Genomic DNA, 22,922 nt, shown 5'->3' on the forward strand with positions numbered 1-22,922 from the left:
TAAGCTGGTACATGAAATAATACAAATAACACTGAGAGGTGATTAAATGGATCGGATAGTCAGAATTGGTAACTTGGTTGATAGTATGTCGCGATCATTGCTCATAATATCAATCACTGGATTCTCTTGCCCAAACTTCATTATTAAAAGGTCACTGTCATGTGTCTAAAATATTGCTGAGTGCTGCTTTAAACAACAAACAAACAAATCTAGGCTAGCTATGCTTTAAGTCTAGATTGTCAAGTCAAGACATTGTAGTTATGTCAACAGTGTTATCTGTGTAATTTGGGTAATTGATAAGTGTTGTATTGATCTGAATCAATTTGAGTTTCTAGGAAAGCAAAGAAGTGTTTGAATAATGTGAATAAAAGATCCCAAAGAGTGCAAACAGCCCTGTGATAATTCCCTCTTTATCAATATCAGTGATTAGCTAACATGTATTTTTTTGGTTCTGGTGCATAAAAAACCCTGGCAATTTCACCTAATTAATACCTCTAACTACACCCAGCAATCACTGGCCACAGCAATGACTCATTTACCCAGCATGCCTTAGTGGGCTGGATTCTTCAGTTGTTGTGCTGTTTTTAGTGGGCGTAAATACACAATAACTTAATTTCAGTGAAAGCCACACACGAAGATGGAGGAATTGCTCAGTAAAGATGACGCTGTTTGATAACACTCAGGGGGGCCTGGTTTAAGCTCTCATTTCTTATGCTGTGAAGGCCATTTGCATTTTTGCAATTACATTTTTTAACATTTTTGCCATCAGACTAACTGTTTAAGCAATGGAATTGAAGATTTCAGTGGACTTTTTCACAGTGTTTTTTCTCAAGTTTGTTTAAATCATCAACATCCAAATTTCAATTTTGTGTTAGTGGCAGCCATTTTGAAAGAGGTATATATTTGGCTGTCGTTCTGAAATTTGATAACATTGATTTGATGAAATTTAATTTGTGATTTGGATGGAACGTATATGGGCCCACTGACAGGTGCTATTTTCAGTGCACTTTGTGAACATAACGACTACAGCCATTTCAAGTATTATACTTCTGTATCTTCTGTGAAACTTTGAGATCGATGAATCTGAGCTATGATGTTTTAAATTGTCTCAATTTGGTTTCTATGGCAATTACAACATTGGGACCATGGGTGGCCCAGTCGTCTAAGGCGCCACGATTCGCTGTGCAGAGTTGCGTCCCTTGGGCACACCAGAAACCTATGATTGTGGGTTTGAATCTCGGTTCGCCCCGATTATGTTTCTAGGTTTGTCAGCACCATACCTGTGCTCGTGGGTTTCACCGAAGTGGTAAACGTCTGAGACCTGCATCACTTTGGGCTTTCCTCCCACATCAAGCTGACATGCCGTGATATGCCTGGAATACTGTTAAAAGCGGCATAACACCCAACTCACTCACTCACTCAATTACAACATTAGATTTGGTGTAGGTTTCAAACTGGTATCAAACGTGAGATTGAGTTCCAGGTCCATGATTAGCTACGCTATGATAATGGTTACTCCGATTATGACGAACTACTTTCCTGATTGTAAGTCAATGATAAGTTTCTTGTCTTCAGTCAAATTCACCTACATCTGTGTCAAGACTATATGGTGTTAATAGATGTTCTCTGATCTTATCTAGTTTGCATAACTATCATCAACTTGATAATTCATAGATATGAAGCTACAAGAAGCCATCAACATCAAAAGACTTCAGCCCTCAATAAACCGTGACCAAGGCTATTACATACCCCCCTGGCATAACATCAACTCATCAAAGACCCCAAACAGCCATAATCCCGTTGTTTACATTACTGACTTCATCCTTTGTTTATATGGCACTGACTTCACCGATGATTGTCATCACTACCCTTGTGTGGTCATAACAGGCTTCTCTACTCCAGTATAACAATATCTACTCTACTGTATAAACATTGCCTCCTACTTGTATATATACTTGCCTACTACACTCTGTAAATCACTTGCTTGATAACGGTGTTAGAACCTACACCGAAACGTCGCTCTTAATTGTAATAAAGAAGTTGTTCATCCATAAATTCTTATCCTTACTTAGTAGTCCAACTTCTAAATGCCTATCAAAGAAGAAATTCATAGATATGGTTGAAACCTTTTTGTGGAGGGTCACACTAGGTATGAGTAGTAAGCTGTTAGCCAGATGACTTTACACATGACTGTTGTGTTTTGTATTAATGCGCCACTGTGATCATGAGAATACGCCAAATAGGTATTGATTGATTCTCAAATGTTTCGCTTTTAGGGTGTGTAAAATGAGAATCTCCACTGAGTGTCGTTTGATATCAAATATATCAACATTGATAAAAGTGGGAAAACTCAGAGGCTTGCCGAAATCAAGTCTGGGCCAGACAATCCAGTGATTGACATCATGAGCATCTGCACTCAGCAATATTCAAGCTATATGATGGCTGTCTGTAAAAAATCAAGTCTGGACCAGACAATCCTGTGATTGACATAAGGAGCATCGATCCACGCAATTGGGATACGATGACATGCATAAACCAAGTCAGCAAGTCTGACCACCCGATCCTGTTAGTACAGTTGCTGAAGATGTATTCTACTCTTCATGGGTCGAGTTGGGACTTTGTAAAGTTGGTATAACATGCAGAACCCCTGGTCTGTCAGCTGCACCACTGCTTGTGGTTGTCGGCAAGTAGTATATATCTCTGACATGTGTCAAATATAAAGGTGACATGATGTGATGTAACTGAAATATTGTTAAAGCAACACAAAAACCAACTCACTTTCTCTGCAGGGCAGTATTCTAGTAGCCTAGTGGTTGAAGCATTGACTTGTCACATTGAAGACCCAGGTTCTATTCCCAACATGGGTACAATGTGTGAAGTGTCCCTTGCCGTGATATGACTAGAAAGGCAACTTCAAACAACGCTTGCCTGCCCGCCCTCCCGCCCACTCACTCACTCACTCACTCACTCACTCAGTCACTCACTCACTCACTCACTCACTCACTCACTCACTCACTCACTCACTCACTCAGTCACTCACTCACTCACTCACTCACTCACTCACTCACTCACTCACTCAGTCAGTCACTCATGTAAGCAATCTTCAGGTCTTTTGTGGAAATTAACCCAAAGGTTGTTTATGATCAAGGATAACACTCATCACAAAACTATTTAATAATTACAGGCTAGCTACAGAGCCTGTGGCTAAAACAGAACTGTGACCTTTATACTCTTGTAGCAGCTGTCAAGTTTCTTTGATCACAGAACTCTGATATCAACAACCTTTCCATTATAGATGAAACAGCAAGTGGTAAAATCTACAAATAACATTATAGTCGACTGTGTTCTGCTGAGCCTAATACAAGTGGCCTCTGGCGTTTGTATGTGGTTCATATCTGCGTGTCACACCCCCCAGAAGACATGTGGTCTTTGTAGTGATTAGTACACGTATCAAAGACATTGACAGGTTGATGCCCAGCGGAAGTTAATTAGCCTAAACACTAAAATTATTTCCCCTGGCCAAGCTGCATCAAAATTCCATGTGATGAGCCAGGCTGTGCCCACTCGGTCTGTTGAGATTGTGAGAATGTTAAATATGACTTACTATGTGAATGAATGAATGAATGAATGAATGAATGAATGAATGAATTGGTACATTCATACTAACATCTCCAGCCTCCAACTCTCCCAATCCCAGATGAATGAATGAGTGAGTGGGTGGATGGATGGATGGATGGATGGATGGATGGATGGATGGGACATTCATACTCACATCTCCAGCCTCCAACTATCCCAAGCCCAGACAAGAATTCATTTATTCAATAAATGTAATTGATTATATACTCAGGTAAACCTATGTTCATTAATACCTTGATCTAAAGTTACGATCATGAGATTGTACTGTCTGATCCCATCGTCTAGTTAATTGCAAGGTCTTGCCCAAATAAAGAACTCTGACACAGGATTAACAGGGCCTACTTCATTCTGACTTAATCCCTTCTTCATCCATTGACTGATGTCTTCCAGACGCTTGCAACCAGGACCACTGCATGAACACTCTCCATGAACACTCCACAGCATTTTCTTGTCTACAAAACAGTGAAAGTTGCTCACCTTGCTCTTGTCATGTGCCAAGGAGAAAGGATCAAGTGATCAGACTTGGTGGTGCTTCCCGTAACCATATAGCTGCAATATTCAACTTGTCACTTTTTGCAATGAAGATGTATAAATATGTTTCATCTTTTTTGGGAGAATGTAGCTTAGTTCTGACCTTCTGGTAGATTCTCCCTGATTCTCCCAGGGAAATGTTTACATGCTCATCATCTAAAGTTCTCCCTGGAACTTGTGTTTGTTTGTTTGTTTGTTTGTTTGTTAACACTGCATGCACTCAGCAATATTCCAGCTATATGACGGCGGTCTGTAAGTAATCAAGTCTGGACCAGACAATCCAGTGATTGACATCCCGAGCATCGATCCACGCAATTGGGATAAGATGACATGCATCAACCACGTCAGCGAGCCTGACCACCCGATCCCGTTAGTCACCTCTTACGACAAGCATGGTCGCCTTTTACAGCAAGCATGGGTTGTATGGTTGCAATTATGTGTGACTTCATCTGTTAGATAAACAGGTAGTCACAGTTATTCAAATCATCGATCACTCTGTCATTGAAACATTACCTTTTGTGGGTTCAACAGGTCCGTCACCTTATCAAAATGGCTGCCTTCATATTTTATATATAACCATTACTTCAAGAACATGGGACCGCCATCATGGTGGAGTGGTAAAGGGTCCCGCCGGTGAGCGGAAAGTCCGGGGTTTGATCCCTGGCTGTGTCATACCAAAGGATTAAAAAGATTGTATTTGTTGTCACCCTGTCTGGTACTTGGCATTAAGGGGCTAAAACAAGGACAGGTCGGCTCGGTGTCAGTCGACAGTGTCTGAGTGGGGTTTTCACGTATCACTGCAGCATGGTATATCAGTGAGCTAGCACTATAATTCGGCATCAGTCCGAACTAATACACACACACACGTGCATGCACGTCGCTATATAAGTGCAATAATCTTAGACGCGACGTTAAACCCCATTTCACCTCAACTTCAAGAACATGGCCATCAACACACTTTCTGAATTACTATCACCTTCAGAACTTATTTATTAAAAACAAATCATATTTGTGCCTCGTTTCATTATGACAGCTCAAGACAGCTTTTGAAAAGACAAGGCAGGAAAATGAAGATCACCGCCAGCTTATAATGACAGCACAGAAAAAAGATGAAAAGTCCTCAGCTATGATCAGTGAACTCACAGCGGTAAGGAGACAGTCAATATGCTTGATATTGTTTCCTCTAGGCATGGTGCAGGTGTGTGTCTCAATTTCCTTTGGAGATCCAGCCTTGATATCCTTCATGGTAGATTTGTTTCCAGTGTTACTCCTTTGAACATGTATAGCCATATTTTTTGCCAAAGGGGATGGTCGGGTAGCCCAGTGGTTAAAGCGTTCGCTCGTCACGCCGAAGACCTGGGTTCGATTCCCGACATGGGTACAATGTGTGAAGCCCATTTCTGGTGTGCCCCGCCATGATATTGCTGGAATATTGCTAAAAGCGGCGTAAAACCATACTCACTCACTCGCTCCATGAATTTATGTGAAGCCTAACCATTTCCCCTGATGTAATAGTGCTGCATTGTAACCAAATGCAACATTTAGCCATGCAGACCAGTGGTTGATAGCATGAGGAACGGTTCATATAAATGTGAATACAAACAATCCACCAGGTGACATCTCATTTGTGGTCAGGTGGCACGGGTGGCCCAGTCATCTGAGGCGCCATGATTCGCTGTCCCTTGGGCACACCAGAAACCTATGATTGTGGGTTCGAATCCCGGTTTGCCCCAATTATGTTTCTAGGTTTGTCAGCACCATACCTGTGCTCGTTGGTTTCACCGAAGTGGTAAACGTCTGAGACCTGCATCACTTCAGGCTTTCCTCCCACATTAAGCTGACATGCCGCGATATAACTGGAATACTGTTAAAAGCGGCGTTAAACCAAACTCACTCACTCACTCTCTTATTTGTGGTCAAATGCCATTGGTGAGGTACCGAGTCCCTGTCTCTGCTCCAGAGTTCCCACAGGGCTCATAACCATGAAAGTTGGCCTTTAGTTCTGAATTCTCAAATAACTCATCAGTCTCTATATTTACTTCACAATGTTATACAGAAACCTACGATTGTGGGTTTGATTCCCGATTTGCCCCGATTTTGTTTCTAGGTTTGTCAGCACCATACCCATGTTCATGGGTTTGACCGAAGTGGTAAACGTCTGAGACCTGCATCATTTCGGGTTTTCCTCCCACATTAAGCTGACCCGCCGTGATATAACTGTAATACTGTTAAAAGCGGCATTGAACCCAACTCACTCACTCACTCCCAATGTTATATAGGGGCGGTCAGGTAGCCTAGTAGTTAAAGCGTTCACTTGTCACCCCAAAGACCCGGGTTCGATTCCCGACATGGGTACAATGTTGAAGCCCATTTCTGGTGTCCCCCACCGTGATATTGCTGGAATGTTGCTGAAAGCAGCGTAAAACCATATTCACCCACTCACTCACAATGTTATAGTATGCATGCAGGAAATGATGCAGCTCTATGGTTACATTGTGCATATTTTGTATTCATGTACACTTTGCTCTCCTTATAAGGACACTATTACTAACTGATTCCATTGGAAGGTATAGTAAACATTTATAGAACAGAGGGAATAGGTTTAGTGTTATCAAGCATAATATCAGTGTCTCACAGTCTTCAGATTAATCTTTGTTGGTATTGTTAAGAAATAAAGTTTGCTTAACCACCATGTGTAGTGTATGGTTTTGTAGTTGATGCAAGAGGCCATTTTAAGACTAAAGTACTGTCCGTACCTTTCATCTTTTCAAAAACATATTCGACGTAATCGTAATAAGCGCCCCGCTCTAATAAGCGCCCATGGCGATATTTACTAATATATTGGCTGGTGAACAATCCCAATTAGCACCCCTTCCGATTGATCAATGTACACACGACTTATTTATTCATGTATAGTACGCACTCGTGTGTTATGTCTCTTAATTATGGCCAATTAAATTCTGAAAAAATATATCTGTCGTATATAAACATTTCCGGCTGTCAGCATAAACCACAAAATATACGGTCTTTCAACTCTGTTTCTTTTTAACCAAAATAATATTCTAATAAGAGCCCCATATTTCTAATTTTGTGAGCGCCCTGGGCGCTTATTACGTCAAATACGGTATTAAGATAAGATAACATAAGATAGAACCACAATTGTGGTTTTCTACCATGTCCAAGTGACACAACCCGAATTGCAGCACCTTAACCAACTGGACCACTGGATGACAATCACTTAGTGTTCTTGTCCTTGTTTAACACGTCAGCTTTCTCAATATCCTGACATAAAGGAGCCAACATGCAATTTTTGCATTTCTATTACTCCAAATAAAATTTCAAAACATCAATGAGATGTTTAGCTCTTGAATATCACATAATGTTCAATCTAAGCAGTATCCACATAATGTCCAATCTAAGCAGTATCCACATAATATCATATCTAAGCAGTATCCACATAATGTCCAATCTAAGCAGTATCCACATAATGTCAAATCTGAGCAGTATCCACATAATGTCCAATCTAAGCAGTATCCACATAATGTCCAGTCTGAGCAGTATCCACATAATGTCCAATCTAAGCAGTATCCACATAATGTCCAATCTAAGCAGTATCCACATAATATCATATCTAAGCAGTATCCACATAATGTCCAATCTAAGCAGTATCCACATAATGTCAAATCTGAGCAGTATCCACATAATGTCCAATCTAAGCAGTATCCACATAATGTCCAGTCTGAGCAGTATCCACATAATGTCCAATCTAAGCAGTGTCCACATAATGTCCAATCTCAGCAGTGTCAGTCTGTATGGTAAGATTTGCCAAGACATTCACCACAAAATGTTGTGTTATACTGACAGATCAATATTATGTTGTGTCGAATTAGTGGTGGCACCTATATAACCTGTTTTATGCACAGCAAAGCCTTCTTCCCTGGCTGATACAATATGCTATTGAAAAGTTCCCAACAAGCATCAATTACAAACAAATCCATACACCTTGACTTTGTTTTTCACATCTGCTACACAATGTGTTCACTGGGTTGTTCCAATTGTGGTGTTGTCGTAGATGTTGCATAGTGATTTGTCAAAAGGGGCATCAAGTGTTGCTGATGTGCGTGTCGCTCACCCATTATATTCATTAAAAAGTGGTATTTGTGCTTCAAGTATTAATTTCCTCCATATATGATTTATTAACAGGTTCATAATGATATACATGTTTACGACATTACGACTAATTTTCCCTGGCAATCCAGTCTGCTTTGTCATTGTTCAATTAGATAATACATGCTCCCTTGTGTGGTGATTTGATCCACTGACCCTAGAACACAATCGATGTGGACAAGAATAAAAGCATTCTGCCAAATGTAAACTCTTGTATGCAACCTATCATATTGCCTGGCCAGACCTATTCTCAGGAGGTGATTGATTCCGTAGTGTAGGGCATAGGGCTTCTACCTGGAGAGAGGATGCCATTCAGCATAGTATCTCAATGGACAGACTAGTAAAAGCAGCACCACACACATACATTACCATTGCTGGTAATTATAAGTGAAATAGTCTTGATCGCAATGTGAAACCCCGATTCACCTCACCTCATGGTATCTCAATGGACTAGGACACAGATTTGTAAAAAGCAGGAGACACACACAGATGAACATCACTGTTTAGGTGAAATAATCTGTAACACAATGTTAAACCTCACCTCACCTCACCTCACCTCACCTCACCTCACCTCACCTCACCTCACCTCACCTCACCTCACCTCAGCCAACACCACACCACTCCACCCCACCCCACCCCACCCCACCCCACCCCACCCGAACCCACCTAGAATGGTCTGGCAACTCAAGAATGTCTCAGCTCTGAAACGTCGCTATATAAGTGCAATAATCTTGGACGCGACGTTAAACCCCATTTCACCTCACCTCACCTCAGCTCTGAAAATAAGCATTGTTCTGGGCTACATTTGGATATTTATTTTATATCATATATATATATATTTAAATAAGATAACTTTATTTCTGGGACTACATGATAGTCTACCCTAACCCTTACACTTGAAGTTGAAGAATGTTAATGGTGAAATGTACAAATTTGACCCACCCTGATCTATTTCTGTTTGCAGCTGGTCAAGGAACAGAAAGGAAGAATTACGGAACTGACTAAGTCCAAGCATGAGCAGAATGTGGACTTCAGGGTAAGTTGTCTGAGAGGCTGGCAGCAGGTGTGACCATCTGGTGTCTCCAGCACCACCTTCCTGCCCCAGACATCTACAGCAGCTGATGAGGTACCAGGGGAAGGTCACTACTGTTCCCAGCTTTCACTGGAAACTTACAGTATTAATTAACTTGGGATGATGTACATTGGAGCGTCTATACACTCATTCAATCATATACTCTTTCATTCATACACTCTTTCATTCATACTCTCCCATTCATACACTCTTTCATTCATATTCTCCCTTTTATACACTCTTTCATTCATACACTCTTTCATTCTTATACTGTTTCATTCATCCTCTCTTTCATTCATCCACTCTTTCATTCATCCACTCTTTCATTCATCCACTCTTTCATTCATACACTCTTCCATTCATCCACTCTCTCATTCATACACTCTTTCATTCATCCACTCTCTCATTCATCCACTCTTTCATTCATACACTCTTTCATTCATCCACTCTCTCATTCATACACTCCCATTCATACACTCTTTCATTCATCCACTCTCTCATTCATACACTTTGCCATTCATACACTCTTTCATTCATACACTCTTTCATTCATACATTCTCCAATTCATAAGCTCTTTCATTCATACACTCTTTCATTCATACACTCTCTCATTCATACACTCTCTCATTCATACATTCTCCAATTCATACACTCTTTCATTCATACACTCTTTCATTCATACACTCTTTCATTCATACATTCTCCCATTCATACACTCTTTCATTCATACACTCTTTCATTCATACATTCTCCCATTCATACACTCTTTCATTCATACACTCTTTCATTCATACATTCTCCCATTCATACTCTTTAATTCATACACTCTTTCATTCATACATTCTCCCATTCATACTCTTTCATTCATACACTCTCCTATTTATACACTCTTTCATTCATACACTCTTCCATTCATCCACTCTGTCATACACTCTTTCATTCATCCACTCTGTCATACACTCTTTCATTCATCCACTCTGTCATACACTCTTTCATTCATACATTCTCCAATTCATAAGCTCTTTCATTCATACACTCTTTCATTCATACACTCTCTCATTCATACACTCTCCCATTCATACACTCTTTCATTCATACTCTCCCATTCATACACTCTCTCATTCATACACTCTCCCATTCATACATTCTCCCATTCATACACTCTTTTATTCATACTCTTTCATTCATATACTCTTTCATTCATCGACTCTTTCATACACTCTTTCATTCATACTCTCCCATTCATACACTCTTTCATTCATCCACTCTCTCATTCATACACTCTTTCATTCATAATCTCCCATTTATACACTCTTTCATTCATACACTCTCTCATTCATACAGTCTCATTCATACACTCTTTCATTCTTATACTGTTTCATTCATCCACTCTTTCATTCATCCACTCTTTCATTCATCCACTCTTTCATTCATACTCTCTTTCATTCATCCACTCTCTCATTCATACACTCTTTCATTCATCCACTCTCTCATTCATACACTCTTTCATTCATACACTCTTTCATTCATCCGCTCTCTAATTCATACACTCTCCCATTCATACACTCTTTCGTTCATCCACTCTTTCATTCATACTCTTTCATTCATATACTCTTTCATTCATCCACTCTTTCATACACTCTTTCATTCATACTCTCCCATTCATACACTCTCCCATTCATACACTCTCCCATTTATACACTCTTTCATTCATACATCCTTCATTCATACTCTTTCATTCATACACTCTTTCATTCATACATTCTCCCATTCATACACCCTTTCATTCATACACTCTCCTATTCATACACTCTTTCATTCATACATTGTCTCATTTATACACTCACTCACCCATACACTCTTTCATTCATCCACTCTCTCATTCATACACTCTCCCATTCATACACTCTTTCATTGATATACTCTTTCATTCATCGACTCTTTCATACACTCTTTCATTCATACTCTCCCATTCATACACTCTTTCATTCATCCACTCTCTCATTCATACACTCTTTCATTCATACTCTCCCATTTATACACTCTTTCATTCATACACTCTCTCATTCATACAGTCTCATTCATACACTCTTTCATTCTTATACTGTTTCATTCATCCACTCTTTCATTCATCCACTCTTTCATTCATCCACTCTCTCATTCATACACTCTTTCATTCATCCACTCTCTCATTCATACACTCTTTAATTCATACACTCTTTCATTCATCCGCTCTCTAATTCATACACTCTCCCATTCATACACTCTTTCGTTCATACACTCTTTCATTCATACATTGTCTCATTTATACACTCACTCACCCATACACTCTTTCATTCATCCACTCTCTCATTCATACACTCTCCCATTCATACACTCTTTCATTGATATACTCTTTCATTCATCGACTCTTTCATACACTCTTTCATTCATACTCTCCCATTCATACACTCTTTCATTCATCCACTCTCTCATTCATACACTCTTTCATTCATACTCTCCCATTTATACACTCTTTCATTCATACACTCTTTCATTCATACAGTCTCATTCATACACTCTTTCATTCTTATACTGTTTCATTCATCCACTCTTTCATTCATCCACTCTTTCATTCATCCACTCTCTCATTCATACACTCTTTCATTCATCCACTCTCTCATTCATACACTCTTTCATTCATACACTCTTTCATTCATCCGCTCTCTAATTCATACACTCTCCCATTCATACACTCTTTCGTTCATCCACTCTTTCATTCATACTCTTTCATTCATATACTCTTTCATTCATCCACTCTTTCATACACTCTTTCATTCATACTCTCCCATTCATACACTCTTTCATTCATCCACTCTCCCATTCATACACTCTGTCATTCATACACTCTTTCATTCATACTCTTTCATTCATATACTCTTTCATTCATCCACACTTTCATACACTCTTTCATTCATACACTCTCCCATTCATACACTCTCCCATTTATACACTCTTTCATTCATACATCCTTCATTCATACTCTTTCATTCATACACTCTTTCATTCATACATTCTCCCATTCATACACCCTTTCATTCATACACTCTCCTATTCATACACTCTTTCATTCATACATTGTCTCATTTATACACTCACTCACCCATACACTCTTTCATTCATCCACTCTCTCATTCATACACTCCCATTCATACACTCTTTCATTCATACACTCTTTCATTCATACACTCTTTCATACACTCACTCATTCATCCACTCTTTCATACACTCTTTCATTCATCCACTCTCTCATCCATACACTCTCCCATTCATACACTCTTTCATTCATACACTCTTTCATTCATCCAATCTTTCATCCACTCTCTCATTCATACATTCTCCCATTCATACCCTCATTCTTTATACACTCTCATTCATACACTCTCATTTATACACCCACTCACCCGTACGCTCTATCATTCATTCACTCTTTCATTCATACATTCTCCCATTCATACCCTCTTTCATTCATACACTCTGTTATTCATACACTCTTTCATTCATACACTCTTTCATTCATACACTCTCATTCATACACTCTCATTTATACACTCACTCACCCGTACGCTCTCTCATTCATACACTCTTTCATTCATACTCTCCCATTCATACACTCTTTCATTCATACACTCTGTCATTCATACACTCTTTCATTCATACACTCTCTCATTCATACACTCTCTCATTCATACGCTCTCTCATTCATACAAGCATTCGCTTGTCACGCCGAAGACCTGGGTTCGATTCCCGACATGGGTACAATGTGTGAAGCCCATTTCTGGTGTCCCCCGCCGTGATATTGCTGGTATATTGCTAAAAGCGGTGTAAAACCATACTCACTCACTCACTCACTCACTCTTATTCATACACTCTTTCATTCATACACTCTCCCATTCATACACTCTTTCATTCATACGCTCCCTCATTCATACAAGCGTTCGCTTGTCACGCCGAAGACCTGGGTTCGATTCCCGACATGGGTACAATGTGTGAAGCCCATTTCTGGTGTCCCCCGCCGTGATATTGCTGGTATATTGCTAAAAGCGGTGTAAAACCATACTCACTCACTCACTCACTCACTCACTCTTATTCATACACTCTTTCATTCATACACTCTCCCATTCATACACTCTTTCATTCATACACTCCCATTCATACACTCTCTCATTCATACACTTTCTCATTCATACACTGTCTCATTCATACACTCTTTCATTCATACTCTCCCATTCATACACTCTCTCATTTATACACTCTCTCATTCATACACTGTCTCATTTATACACTCACTCACCCATACGCTTTCATTCTTACACTCTTTCATTCATACACTGTCTCATTTATACACTCACTCACCCATACACTCTTTCATTCATACACTCTTTCATTCATACACTCTCCTATTCATACACTCACACATACACTCTCATTAATACACTCACTCACACATACACTCTCATTAATACACTCACTCACACATACACTCTCCTATTCATACACTCACACATACACTCTCATTAATACACTCACCCACACATACACTCTCATTAATACACTCACCCACACATACACTAGCTCATTCATACACTCTCTCACCCACACACTCTTTCATTCATACACTCTCCTATTCATACACTCACACATACACTCTCATTAATACACTCACCCACACATACACTCTCTCATTAATACACTCACCCACACATACACTAGCTCATTAATACAATCATTCACACATACACTCCCATTAATACACTCACTCAAACATACACTAGCTCATTCATACACTCTCTCACCCACACACTCTTTCATTCATCCACTCACTAATACATTCTCTCATACACACACACTTGTACTCATTCACACCCATATCCACTCATGTATCACTCACTCCCGACATCTCCTTCAAAGTTTGCAATAATTGAGACTTTTTGTGCACTAACTCACTCACTCATTCACTCACTCACTCACTCCACCTGTGAAGAATAGGCGGGGTAGAATAGGCCTAGCAACCCATGCTTGTTGTAAGAGGCAACTAACAGGATCAGGCTCGCCGACTTGGTTGATGCAGATCATTGTATCCCAATTGCATTGATCGATGCTCATGATGTCAATCACTGGATTGTCTGGTCCAGACTGGGTTATTAACAGACTGCTGTCATATAGCTTGAATACTGCTGAGTGCGGCATTAAACAACAAAAAACAAAGAAACTCACTCATACACTACACTCTCATAGTTAACCTGATGTTAACCCAAACCAACTCATTTACACTGCACTCTCATAGTCAAACCCAAGTCATTCACTATACGAGGAATACAGTCACTCATGTTCAAAATATGTTTGTAAAGTGACAGTTAGTGAGGTGCTATTGAATTAAGAACTGATTGACATTTTGGTTGGCCTTGTCATTGTGAGTGAGTGAGTTGGGTTCAACGCCGCTTTTAACAGTAATCCAGTTACATCACAGCGGGTCAGCTTAATGTGCAAGGAAAGCTCAAAGTGATGTACGTTTACCACTTCGGGTGCTGACAAACCTAGAAACATAATCGGAGTGAACCGGGATTCGAACCCACAATCATAGGTTTCTGGCGTACCTCCCTTGTCACTGTGAGAGCTAAAATGTGCACAAAAACACGTCAGACCAAGCAATTGTAGCGGCCATAAAATTTCCGAGTCCCGTGATGGGATTAGAACCACGGACCTTCTGATCCGAGGTCGGACGCCTTGTTCACATGACCAAAGAGGTTAACCCCTTCAGCAAGCTGACAAGATAAGGATGTCATCTGTGGGACGACTCCACGCCCTGCTACATACTCCCCCATCAACAGAAGGCACGTCCCAGGCCGCATAGTAGAGTACTGAGGCTTATTTTGCTCAAGTTTAATATGAACGTGCTCAGCCCCACGTTGGGTGCCAATGTAGCGGCCATAACATTTCCGAGTTCCGTGATGGGATTCGAACATTGCAGTGTTGGAGTTTTTAATGTTTTCACTTCAGTCATGAAATGAATGACTTCTGGTTTGTTTAATCAGAAATGTAGACATACACACAATTCTTGTCTGGTGCTGGTGTTGCCCTGACATCTTATTGATGAGGATCTGTTCCATGTGAATCTGTGTGCCTGTAGCAGCCAGAGTATTGACAGTCAGTAGTTGTGGAAGACAGAAATATCGGCTATATCTGTCACAGACAGGTTTGGGAATCCAAATCCAAATTATTATCTGAATCTTTAGCTTACCTAACTGAATGTAAAGTAGTGTATGTCCCTATATGTGATAAATTGTCAGAGGGTGTCAGGGACATTGAGATTTTTTTAATCTATCTCTCAGGGAGAATTTTAAAATAGCAACCATTATATTTTAATGTTATCTGATCATCACACTTTTTTTTACAAAAGCTTAGAACCACAAAGGTCATGTTTATTTATCCATACTCATTGAACATGTTTTCTGGGTCTTCATTTATGCAACATTCAAATAATTAAAAGAATGATAATAAATTAAATTTGTCTCAATTTTATTTCTTTTTCTAAAAAGGACAAAATAAGGACTAGATGTAGTGTAAAATATGTATCTATTTACATTTTGAAATTGAACCTCCATTCGATCATATTGTCAGTTAATAAAGACATAATTTAAATGTAAACTTCATTAAACCACAGGAATACGCAGCTGTAAACACCCATAGTAGTGTTTGTATTGACCCTGTATCCTTTGGCATCCTTGGGGGGCACAGGTGGCCCAGTCGTCTAAGGCGCCGCGATTCGCTGTGCAGAGTTGCGTCCCTTGGGCACGCCAGAAACCTGTGATTGTGGGTTCGAATCCCGGTTTCGCCCCGATTATGTTTCTAGGTTTGACAGCATCATACCCGTGCTCGTGGGTTTCACTGAAGTGGTAAACGTCTGAGACCTGCATCACTTCGGGCTTTCCTCCCACATTAAGCTGACACGCCGCGATATAACTGGAATACTGTTAAAAGCGGCGTTAAACTCAACTCACTCACTTTGGCATCGTTGGATACATGGGTCAATACTGGTAATAATAGAAACGATGCACAATCTACCTATATCACTTTCGGTCAAAGATCAGATAAACACTACCAGATACTGAAATTGGTGAATGATCGGTAGCTTGGCCATTTGACGATGTGTTCAATCCTGATGCAACATGATCGCCCCTAATTTCATTAAAATCTAGTGTGTTTTTCTGTCTGCAGTAATAGTCTTGACTACTTCACCTGACTCGTGAAGATCTGGGGTAGAATAGGTCTTCAGCAACCCGTGTTTGCTGTAAAAGGCGACTATGCTTGTCGCGACTAACGGGATCGGGTGGTCAAGCTCACTGACATGGTTGCTGCATGTCATTGAATCCAAATTGTGTTGCTCAATGCCTTATGATGTCAGTCACTGGATTGTCTGGTCCAGGCTTGATTATTTACAGACCGCCGTCAAATACCTGGAACATTGCTGAATGCGGCATTAAACAACAAACAAACAAACAAAAAATTATAAATTTCCTTGAAATGTTCGCTTTTATTCCATTGCCATGCAATGTTTGCCATATTTGGCAGTGCTATTACATTTTACTACATTGTACATCATATGGACTTAATTACCATGGCTCCGTTCCTCAAAGTGATCTTAGCGCTAGGGTGATCATAAGTCCCATACTTTAACATAGGCTTACGATAATCGTAGCGCTAAGAACACTTTGAGGAACGGGGCCCAGGTGATTACTGGACAAAGATCCCAATAGCGTGAACATGGGTTTAGCAAAGTGGAAAATGTCTAAGACCTGTATTATTCTGGTGTTTGTACCATTCAAGCTGGTGGTGAGATATGACTGATACATTGCTGAGGAGATACCAAACTTTGAAATTTGAGGTAGTCTAACTGTAGATTAGATACCTTGTTTTTTTAATTTAGCACTGAACCTTTTGTTAGTCACAAAAACATTTGATAATATTCCAATATTGAATATATGCAATTCTATTACATTCTAGCAGTGATGTATAGGCTATCAAGAGATCAATGTTTTCAAACCTAAGGTTTTTGTGTGAAAGGGCATGTTAGTTTTGACCAATTGCTATCAAGCATTCTTCAGTGTCATCAGTAGAAAGTTCAATAAACCTTACATACTCAATCACTCCCTCATTCGCTGCCTTGAGTGTAATGAATGGCTAGCCTGTGTAAATCTTTTCCTGTCAAATGTAAGTCTGTCTGGCCTGGTGTTAATCTTGCCTTGCCAGCTGCTGCTCTAGCGTAGCCACCGTCTGGCACACATGATCAGATGATACAGCTGAAGACTTTCTTCAGGACATTCTTTTTCACTTGTATTTTGTGTGAAAATTCCTGGTTGGTAGATGGGAAGGTTTTTAAAAAAAAAAAAAAAAATATGTATTTTAATGGATCTTCAAAATGCATCAGAATATGATGCTGTGTAGGCACGGTTGGGTAGCCAAGTGGTTAAAGCGTTCGCTCGTCACGCCGAAGACCTGGGTTCAATTCCCGACATGGGTACAATGTGTGAAGCCCATTTCTGGTGTCCCCCACCGTGATATTGCTGGAATATTGCTAAAAGCGGCGTAAAACCATACTCACTCACCCTGAAAACGTTTTGGGGGCGGTCAGGTAGCCTAGTGGTTAATGTGTTCGCTCGTCACGCCGAAGACCTGGGTTCAATTCCCGACATGGGTACAATGTGTGAAGCCCATTTCTTGTGTCCCCCGCCGTGATATTGCTGGAATATTGCTAAAAGTGGCGTAAAACCATACTAACTCACTGTTACTATGTATACAGTGTCCACTTATCTCGTCACTTGCATGAGCTATTATAATTTCTTCTTTTTTTCATCTTTAACTTTAGGTCCCACTGGTCTGCTAACCATTTGGTAAAAGTATTGCAACAGTAACTAGTTAATAAATGGATGTAACCGAATAATCAAACCCAAATGAGCAACAAAATTGGAAGAGACCCATTTTCCCTTATAGTCACCTTAGGGCTGTGATATATCAGGAGAGTGACAATATGGCGACGGTCAGAGAGACTCATCTCCCGGTAATGGTTGTCCATATATTTCAGGAGCGAGTGACAACACTAGAGGCCCATGTGGAAGAAGCCAGGAAGAGAATGGTGCAGCTCGAATTGCTCAAGAAGGTAAGAGTTGTCTCCCTTCCTGAAATCTGAGATCACACCTGAAACGAGAGCTTTACTGGAGTATTTAAATATTCATTTCTACCCTGGAAGTATCTATGTCTCCATGGGGTAATTCTTCAAGTATGGCGTATGAATTATGTAAAGAACTCATCTTTTCCACAGTCTGGTGCTCTTTTCCAGTCTTGGTCTTGATGTAGAAACAATTATTGCCTGTTGTGAAACTAATTTTTAAGACATTATCTGTGTCTTACGACGATAACAATAAGCTGATTTATTTATGTTCATTTATATGTGTTATTGATATGATCTAATAATGAACTAATCTGATAAACTTGGTATCATGCTGCGCTAGATATGCAAATGAGTTCACCTACCGGAATTGTTTTTTTAAAGAAAAGAATTTATGGATGTCAACTTCTTTATTATGAGGAATACAACGTTTTGGAGTATATACTTACTCCTTCATCAGGTGAATAAATGCTATGAAGCAGAGAACATATATATGTACATGTAAGAACAACAAAAGTAATATGATAACAAAGGTGGAGGTGAGGTGAAATGGGGTTTAACGTCGCGTCCAAGATTATTGCACTTATACAGCGACGTGCATGTACGTGTGTGTGATTGTGTGGCTGCTTGTACTAGTCCGGACTGATGCCGATTTATAGTGCTAGCTCACTGAGATACCATGCCGCAGTTTAACATGAATACCCCACTCAGACACAGTATACTGACTCTGAGCTGACCAGTCCTTGTTTAAGCCCCTTAATGCCGAGCGCCAGACAGGGTAACAACAAGTACCATCTTTTAACGTCTGTTGGTATGACGCGGTCGGGGATCGAACCCCGGACCTTTCGCTCTCCGGGCGGACGCGCTACCACTAGACCACGGAGGCGGTATAACAAAGGTGGAAAGATAACATCAATTCTATCTCATCAGTTTCATCCTTGTATTGTTATCTTTGTACATTCATCCCACCTTGTGTTGTGTATATATAATAACTCTATGCACTTACTCAGCTTTCACCAGATGAAGGAGCAAGAAGTAGCTCTGAAATATCGTGACAAAGAATTAAAGAAGTTGCTGTCCATAAAAGTGTCATGTGTTCATGTTCTTCTAACTTCTAAATGCCTATCAAAGATTTCAAAAATAAGTGTTGGATATTATGCTTGAATTGTTTGAAAGGCATTACTTAGAAGTTGACGGATGACAAAGTAGACACAATTTATAGATAACAACTTCTTTAATACTGTAAAAGCGATGTTTCAGAAAAGATCCTTATAGCGTTGTCAAGCAAGACTGAATGAAGAACATTGTCCAGACTATATATAGTAGGTGGGGATAAACAGTAACAACATTTGCATACATGAAAGGGATAACATGACGACAGAAGAGTAATACTGTCACAACATGATGGACAGAGAACACATGGGTGGAAGCCAAAGGGACATGAAGCCAATTAAACACGATACGTCGCCTTTACAGTATTAAAGAAGTTGTTATCCATAAATTGTGTCTGCTTTATATGTTATGTTTGCTTAAGGCTCGCAGTTATTTTTGATATGTTGACAAAAACATTTAAAATTAAAGTAACAATTATTTAAACTTATTAAATAATAACTGTCCAATGCATTTTATGAAGTCACTGACAACTGCAAACAAGGAGAATTATAGCCACTTCAGAAGTAAATACATATACAAGTTATTGTTATAATATTAATAACCAGTATTTTAAACAGTATTAGTATTAAGTTTTCCCACTTAGCAGACCAAGCCAAACTACATTTTGTGAAATAAACTTATTCAGCTGTCAAAGTTTAATTATATATCAGCGGTAGAAACTAACATTTTAAGTCCACTAGTCCTCATTATGATAACTTGTAGCAAAACCCTTAAAAATGTCAAATTTCTTCAAGTCCATATGATACCGTAACTATTGGACAGTTTGGCAAAGACTACTGGACTAATGCTATGTGTTATCAGATCATGAACAAGGTATCGTGATGCATATCGGATCACACAGTTGGTGTATCGTCCCAGCCTTAATGTCAACCGGCTTTTGAAAGCAAGCCCGCCACTGATGTTTATCAGTGAAACCTTTTATTTCATGCAACATACCTATTACTAGAACAATTTATCCATGTGTGCACCATTTTTTATTAAACATTTACAGCTCTGTATGCTTGGCTGACGCGCTTCAGTCCAGATAAAATTATTTTTGTGGATTCAATTCTTCTTTTGCCCTTATTATCCTTATAGGTTTGTCAGAACCATACCTGTGTTCATGTGTTTCACCAACATGGTACACGTCTAAGACCTGCATCACTTTGAGCTTTGTTCTCACATCAAGCGAAAAAAGCGGTAAAAGATGGTACTTGTTGTTACCCTGTCTGGCGCTCGGCATTGAGGGGCTAAAACAAGGACTGGTTGGCTTGGAGTCAGTATACTGTGTCAGAGTAGGGTATTCATGTTAAACTGCGACATGGTATCTCAGTGAACTAGCACTATAAATCAGCATCAGTCTGGACTAGTGCAAGCAGCCACACACACACGTGCATGCACGTCGCTATATAAGTGAGATAATCTTGGATGAGACGTTAAACCAAATTTCACCTGACCTTTCACCTCACATCAAGTTGATATAACTGAAATTCTGTTAAAAGCAGCGTTAAAACCAACTCAGTGACTCACTATTCCAGGAGAAGGCCCATCTGTCAGCTGAGGTCCATGCTCAGGAATCGGTGATCGATGGCCTTAAGGCCGAGAGGAAGCTTTGGGGGCAGGAACTGGCTCAGCAAGGTGAGCTACATAGACAATCTTACCCTTGTGACATTTTATATGTAATATTGTAACATGGGGCGATAAAAAAACACCAAGTCTTGGCAAGGAATTTTAAACTTTTGTAATTTTATCATCCACAATTATTCTGCCAACTATTTCAGTTTGTAACAGTAATCACCAGTGTCTTGAGTGTACAGCTGACCAGCGTCAGTGACGGAGAAAATACTGCTGTCATTTGATCAACAGTTACCATGATGTCACAATGGTCTGCAAATTGGGGAAAAATCATTATTTATTACTATTTGTGAAAATTTCTTCAAAATAGATGTATTTTAACACTACATTCAATGCAATTATGGACAACTGTGCATTAAAGCTTCAATTTCATATATAGTCAGATCATAGGTTTTTGGACGGCCATGTTTATCGCAATTGCTCGCGCTATAACTGGGGGTGTAGTATCTCGTTGGCGTTGTATGTACTCAGGATTGGTTTTAAGAGAAAGTTGTTTTTTTATTAGTGAATGAGATGTTTTACAGTTGTTCAAGTGATTAGAGAGAAAACTATGAATGTTTCTTAAGCATCCGAAAACCAATAACATGGGGATGTATATGAGATAAACCTGATGTACGTGAGGTTTGAAGGTTAAAACATTTATAGGTATTGAATCAGTTTTGGGTTTTTTATAAGATGATAGTCAAAGTATACCAGACAGTAAAAACTCCATTGTGGAAAGTTGGCATTGTGGTCATCATACTATCACAATACATGTATTAAAATAATTTCAACTTTCCTGTAAACACCCTCAATGTTTACTTGTGTGTTTTCAGGTTCATCTTTGGCTCAGGATCGAGGTCGCCTGGAGTCCAGGATTGAGATCCTCAACCAGGAGAACGCCACACTCAAGAAACAGCTTGAGGTCAGACAATGTGTTGATATTTCATTGCTGTAAATTAAAAACTTGCAGCCTAATCTGTCTGGAATCAGTGAAACCATCAAACAATATTCATTACCATCCAACCAAAGATGATTCTTGCCTTCAATCAAATAGGAGGCTTCCTCATTGATTCAACATTGGTAAAATATAAATTGAAATGTTATGTTCCAGAGAGAGACTGATGGTCTGAGAATCAAGTCCAAGGTGATTGATGACCAAACAGAAACAGTTCGCAAACTAAAGGAGGTGAGACTTTCAGAGGCTTCTGTCTCAGCAGGCCAACACGTGTCCAAACATTAGCCACAGAGACACAGAACAAACAGCAGACCAACATGTGTCCTACATTAGCCACAGAGGCACAGAACAAACAGCTGACCAACATGTGTCCTACATCAGCCACAGAGACACAGAACAAACAGCTGACAGACACGTGTGTCCTACATTAGCCACAGAGGCACAGAACAAACAGCTGACCAACATGTGTCCCTACATTAGCTACAGAGACACAAACAGTAGACCAACATATGTCGTACATCAGCCACAGAGACACAGAACAAACAGCTGACCAACATGTGTCCCTACATTAGCCACAGAGACACAG

At 39.7% G+C, this 22,922-nt stretch overlaps 1 protein-coding gene across 2 annotated transcripts in view; it reads left to right on the forward strand.

Annotated features, from left to right (window-relative positions):
• The window catches only part of LOC124112213 (leucine-rich repeat and coiled-coil domain-containing protein 1-like), a 573,474-nt gene that overhangs the window by 536,837 nt on the left and 13,715 nt on the right, over window positions 1-22,922 (forward strand). For both annotated transcript variants that reach the window (XM_048398967.1, XM_048398966.1), the window contains exons 17-22: window positions 5,201-5,314; window positions 9,299-9,370; window positions 18,529-18,603; window positions 21,303-21,402; window positions 22,215-22,303; window positions 22,493-22,567. In XM_048398967.1, coding sequence (XP_048254924.1) covers window positions 5,201-5,314; window positions 9,299-9,370; window positions 18,529-18,603; window positions 21,303-21,402; window positions 22,215-22,303; window positions 22,493-22,567 — 525 coding nt within the window. The remainder of the gene's footprint in view (window positions 1-5,200; window positions 5,315-9,298; window positions 9,371-18,528; window positions 18,604-21,302; window positions 21,403-22,214; window positions 22,304-22,492; window positions 22,568-22,922) is intronic.

Source organism: Haliotis rufescens, unplaced genomic scaffold (genome assembly GCF_023055435.1).
Source record: "Haliotis rufescens isolate VD_foot unplaced genomic scaffold, xgHalRufe1.0.p SCAF_19, whole genome shotgun sequence".
Classification (NCBI taxonomy): domain Eukaryota; kingdom Metazoa; phylum Mollusca; class Gastropoda; order Lepetellida; family Haliotidae; genus Haliotis; species Haliotis rufescens.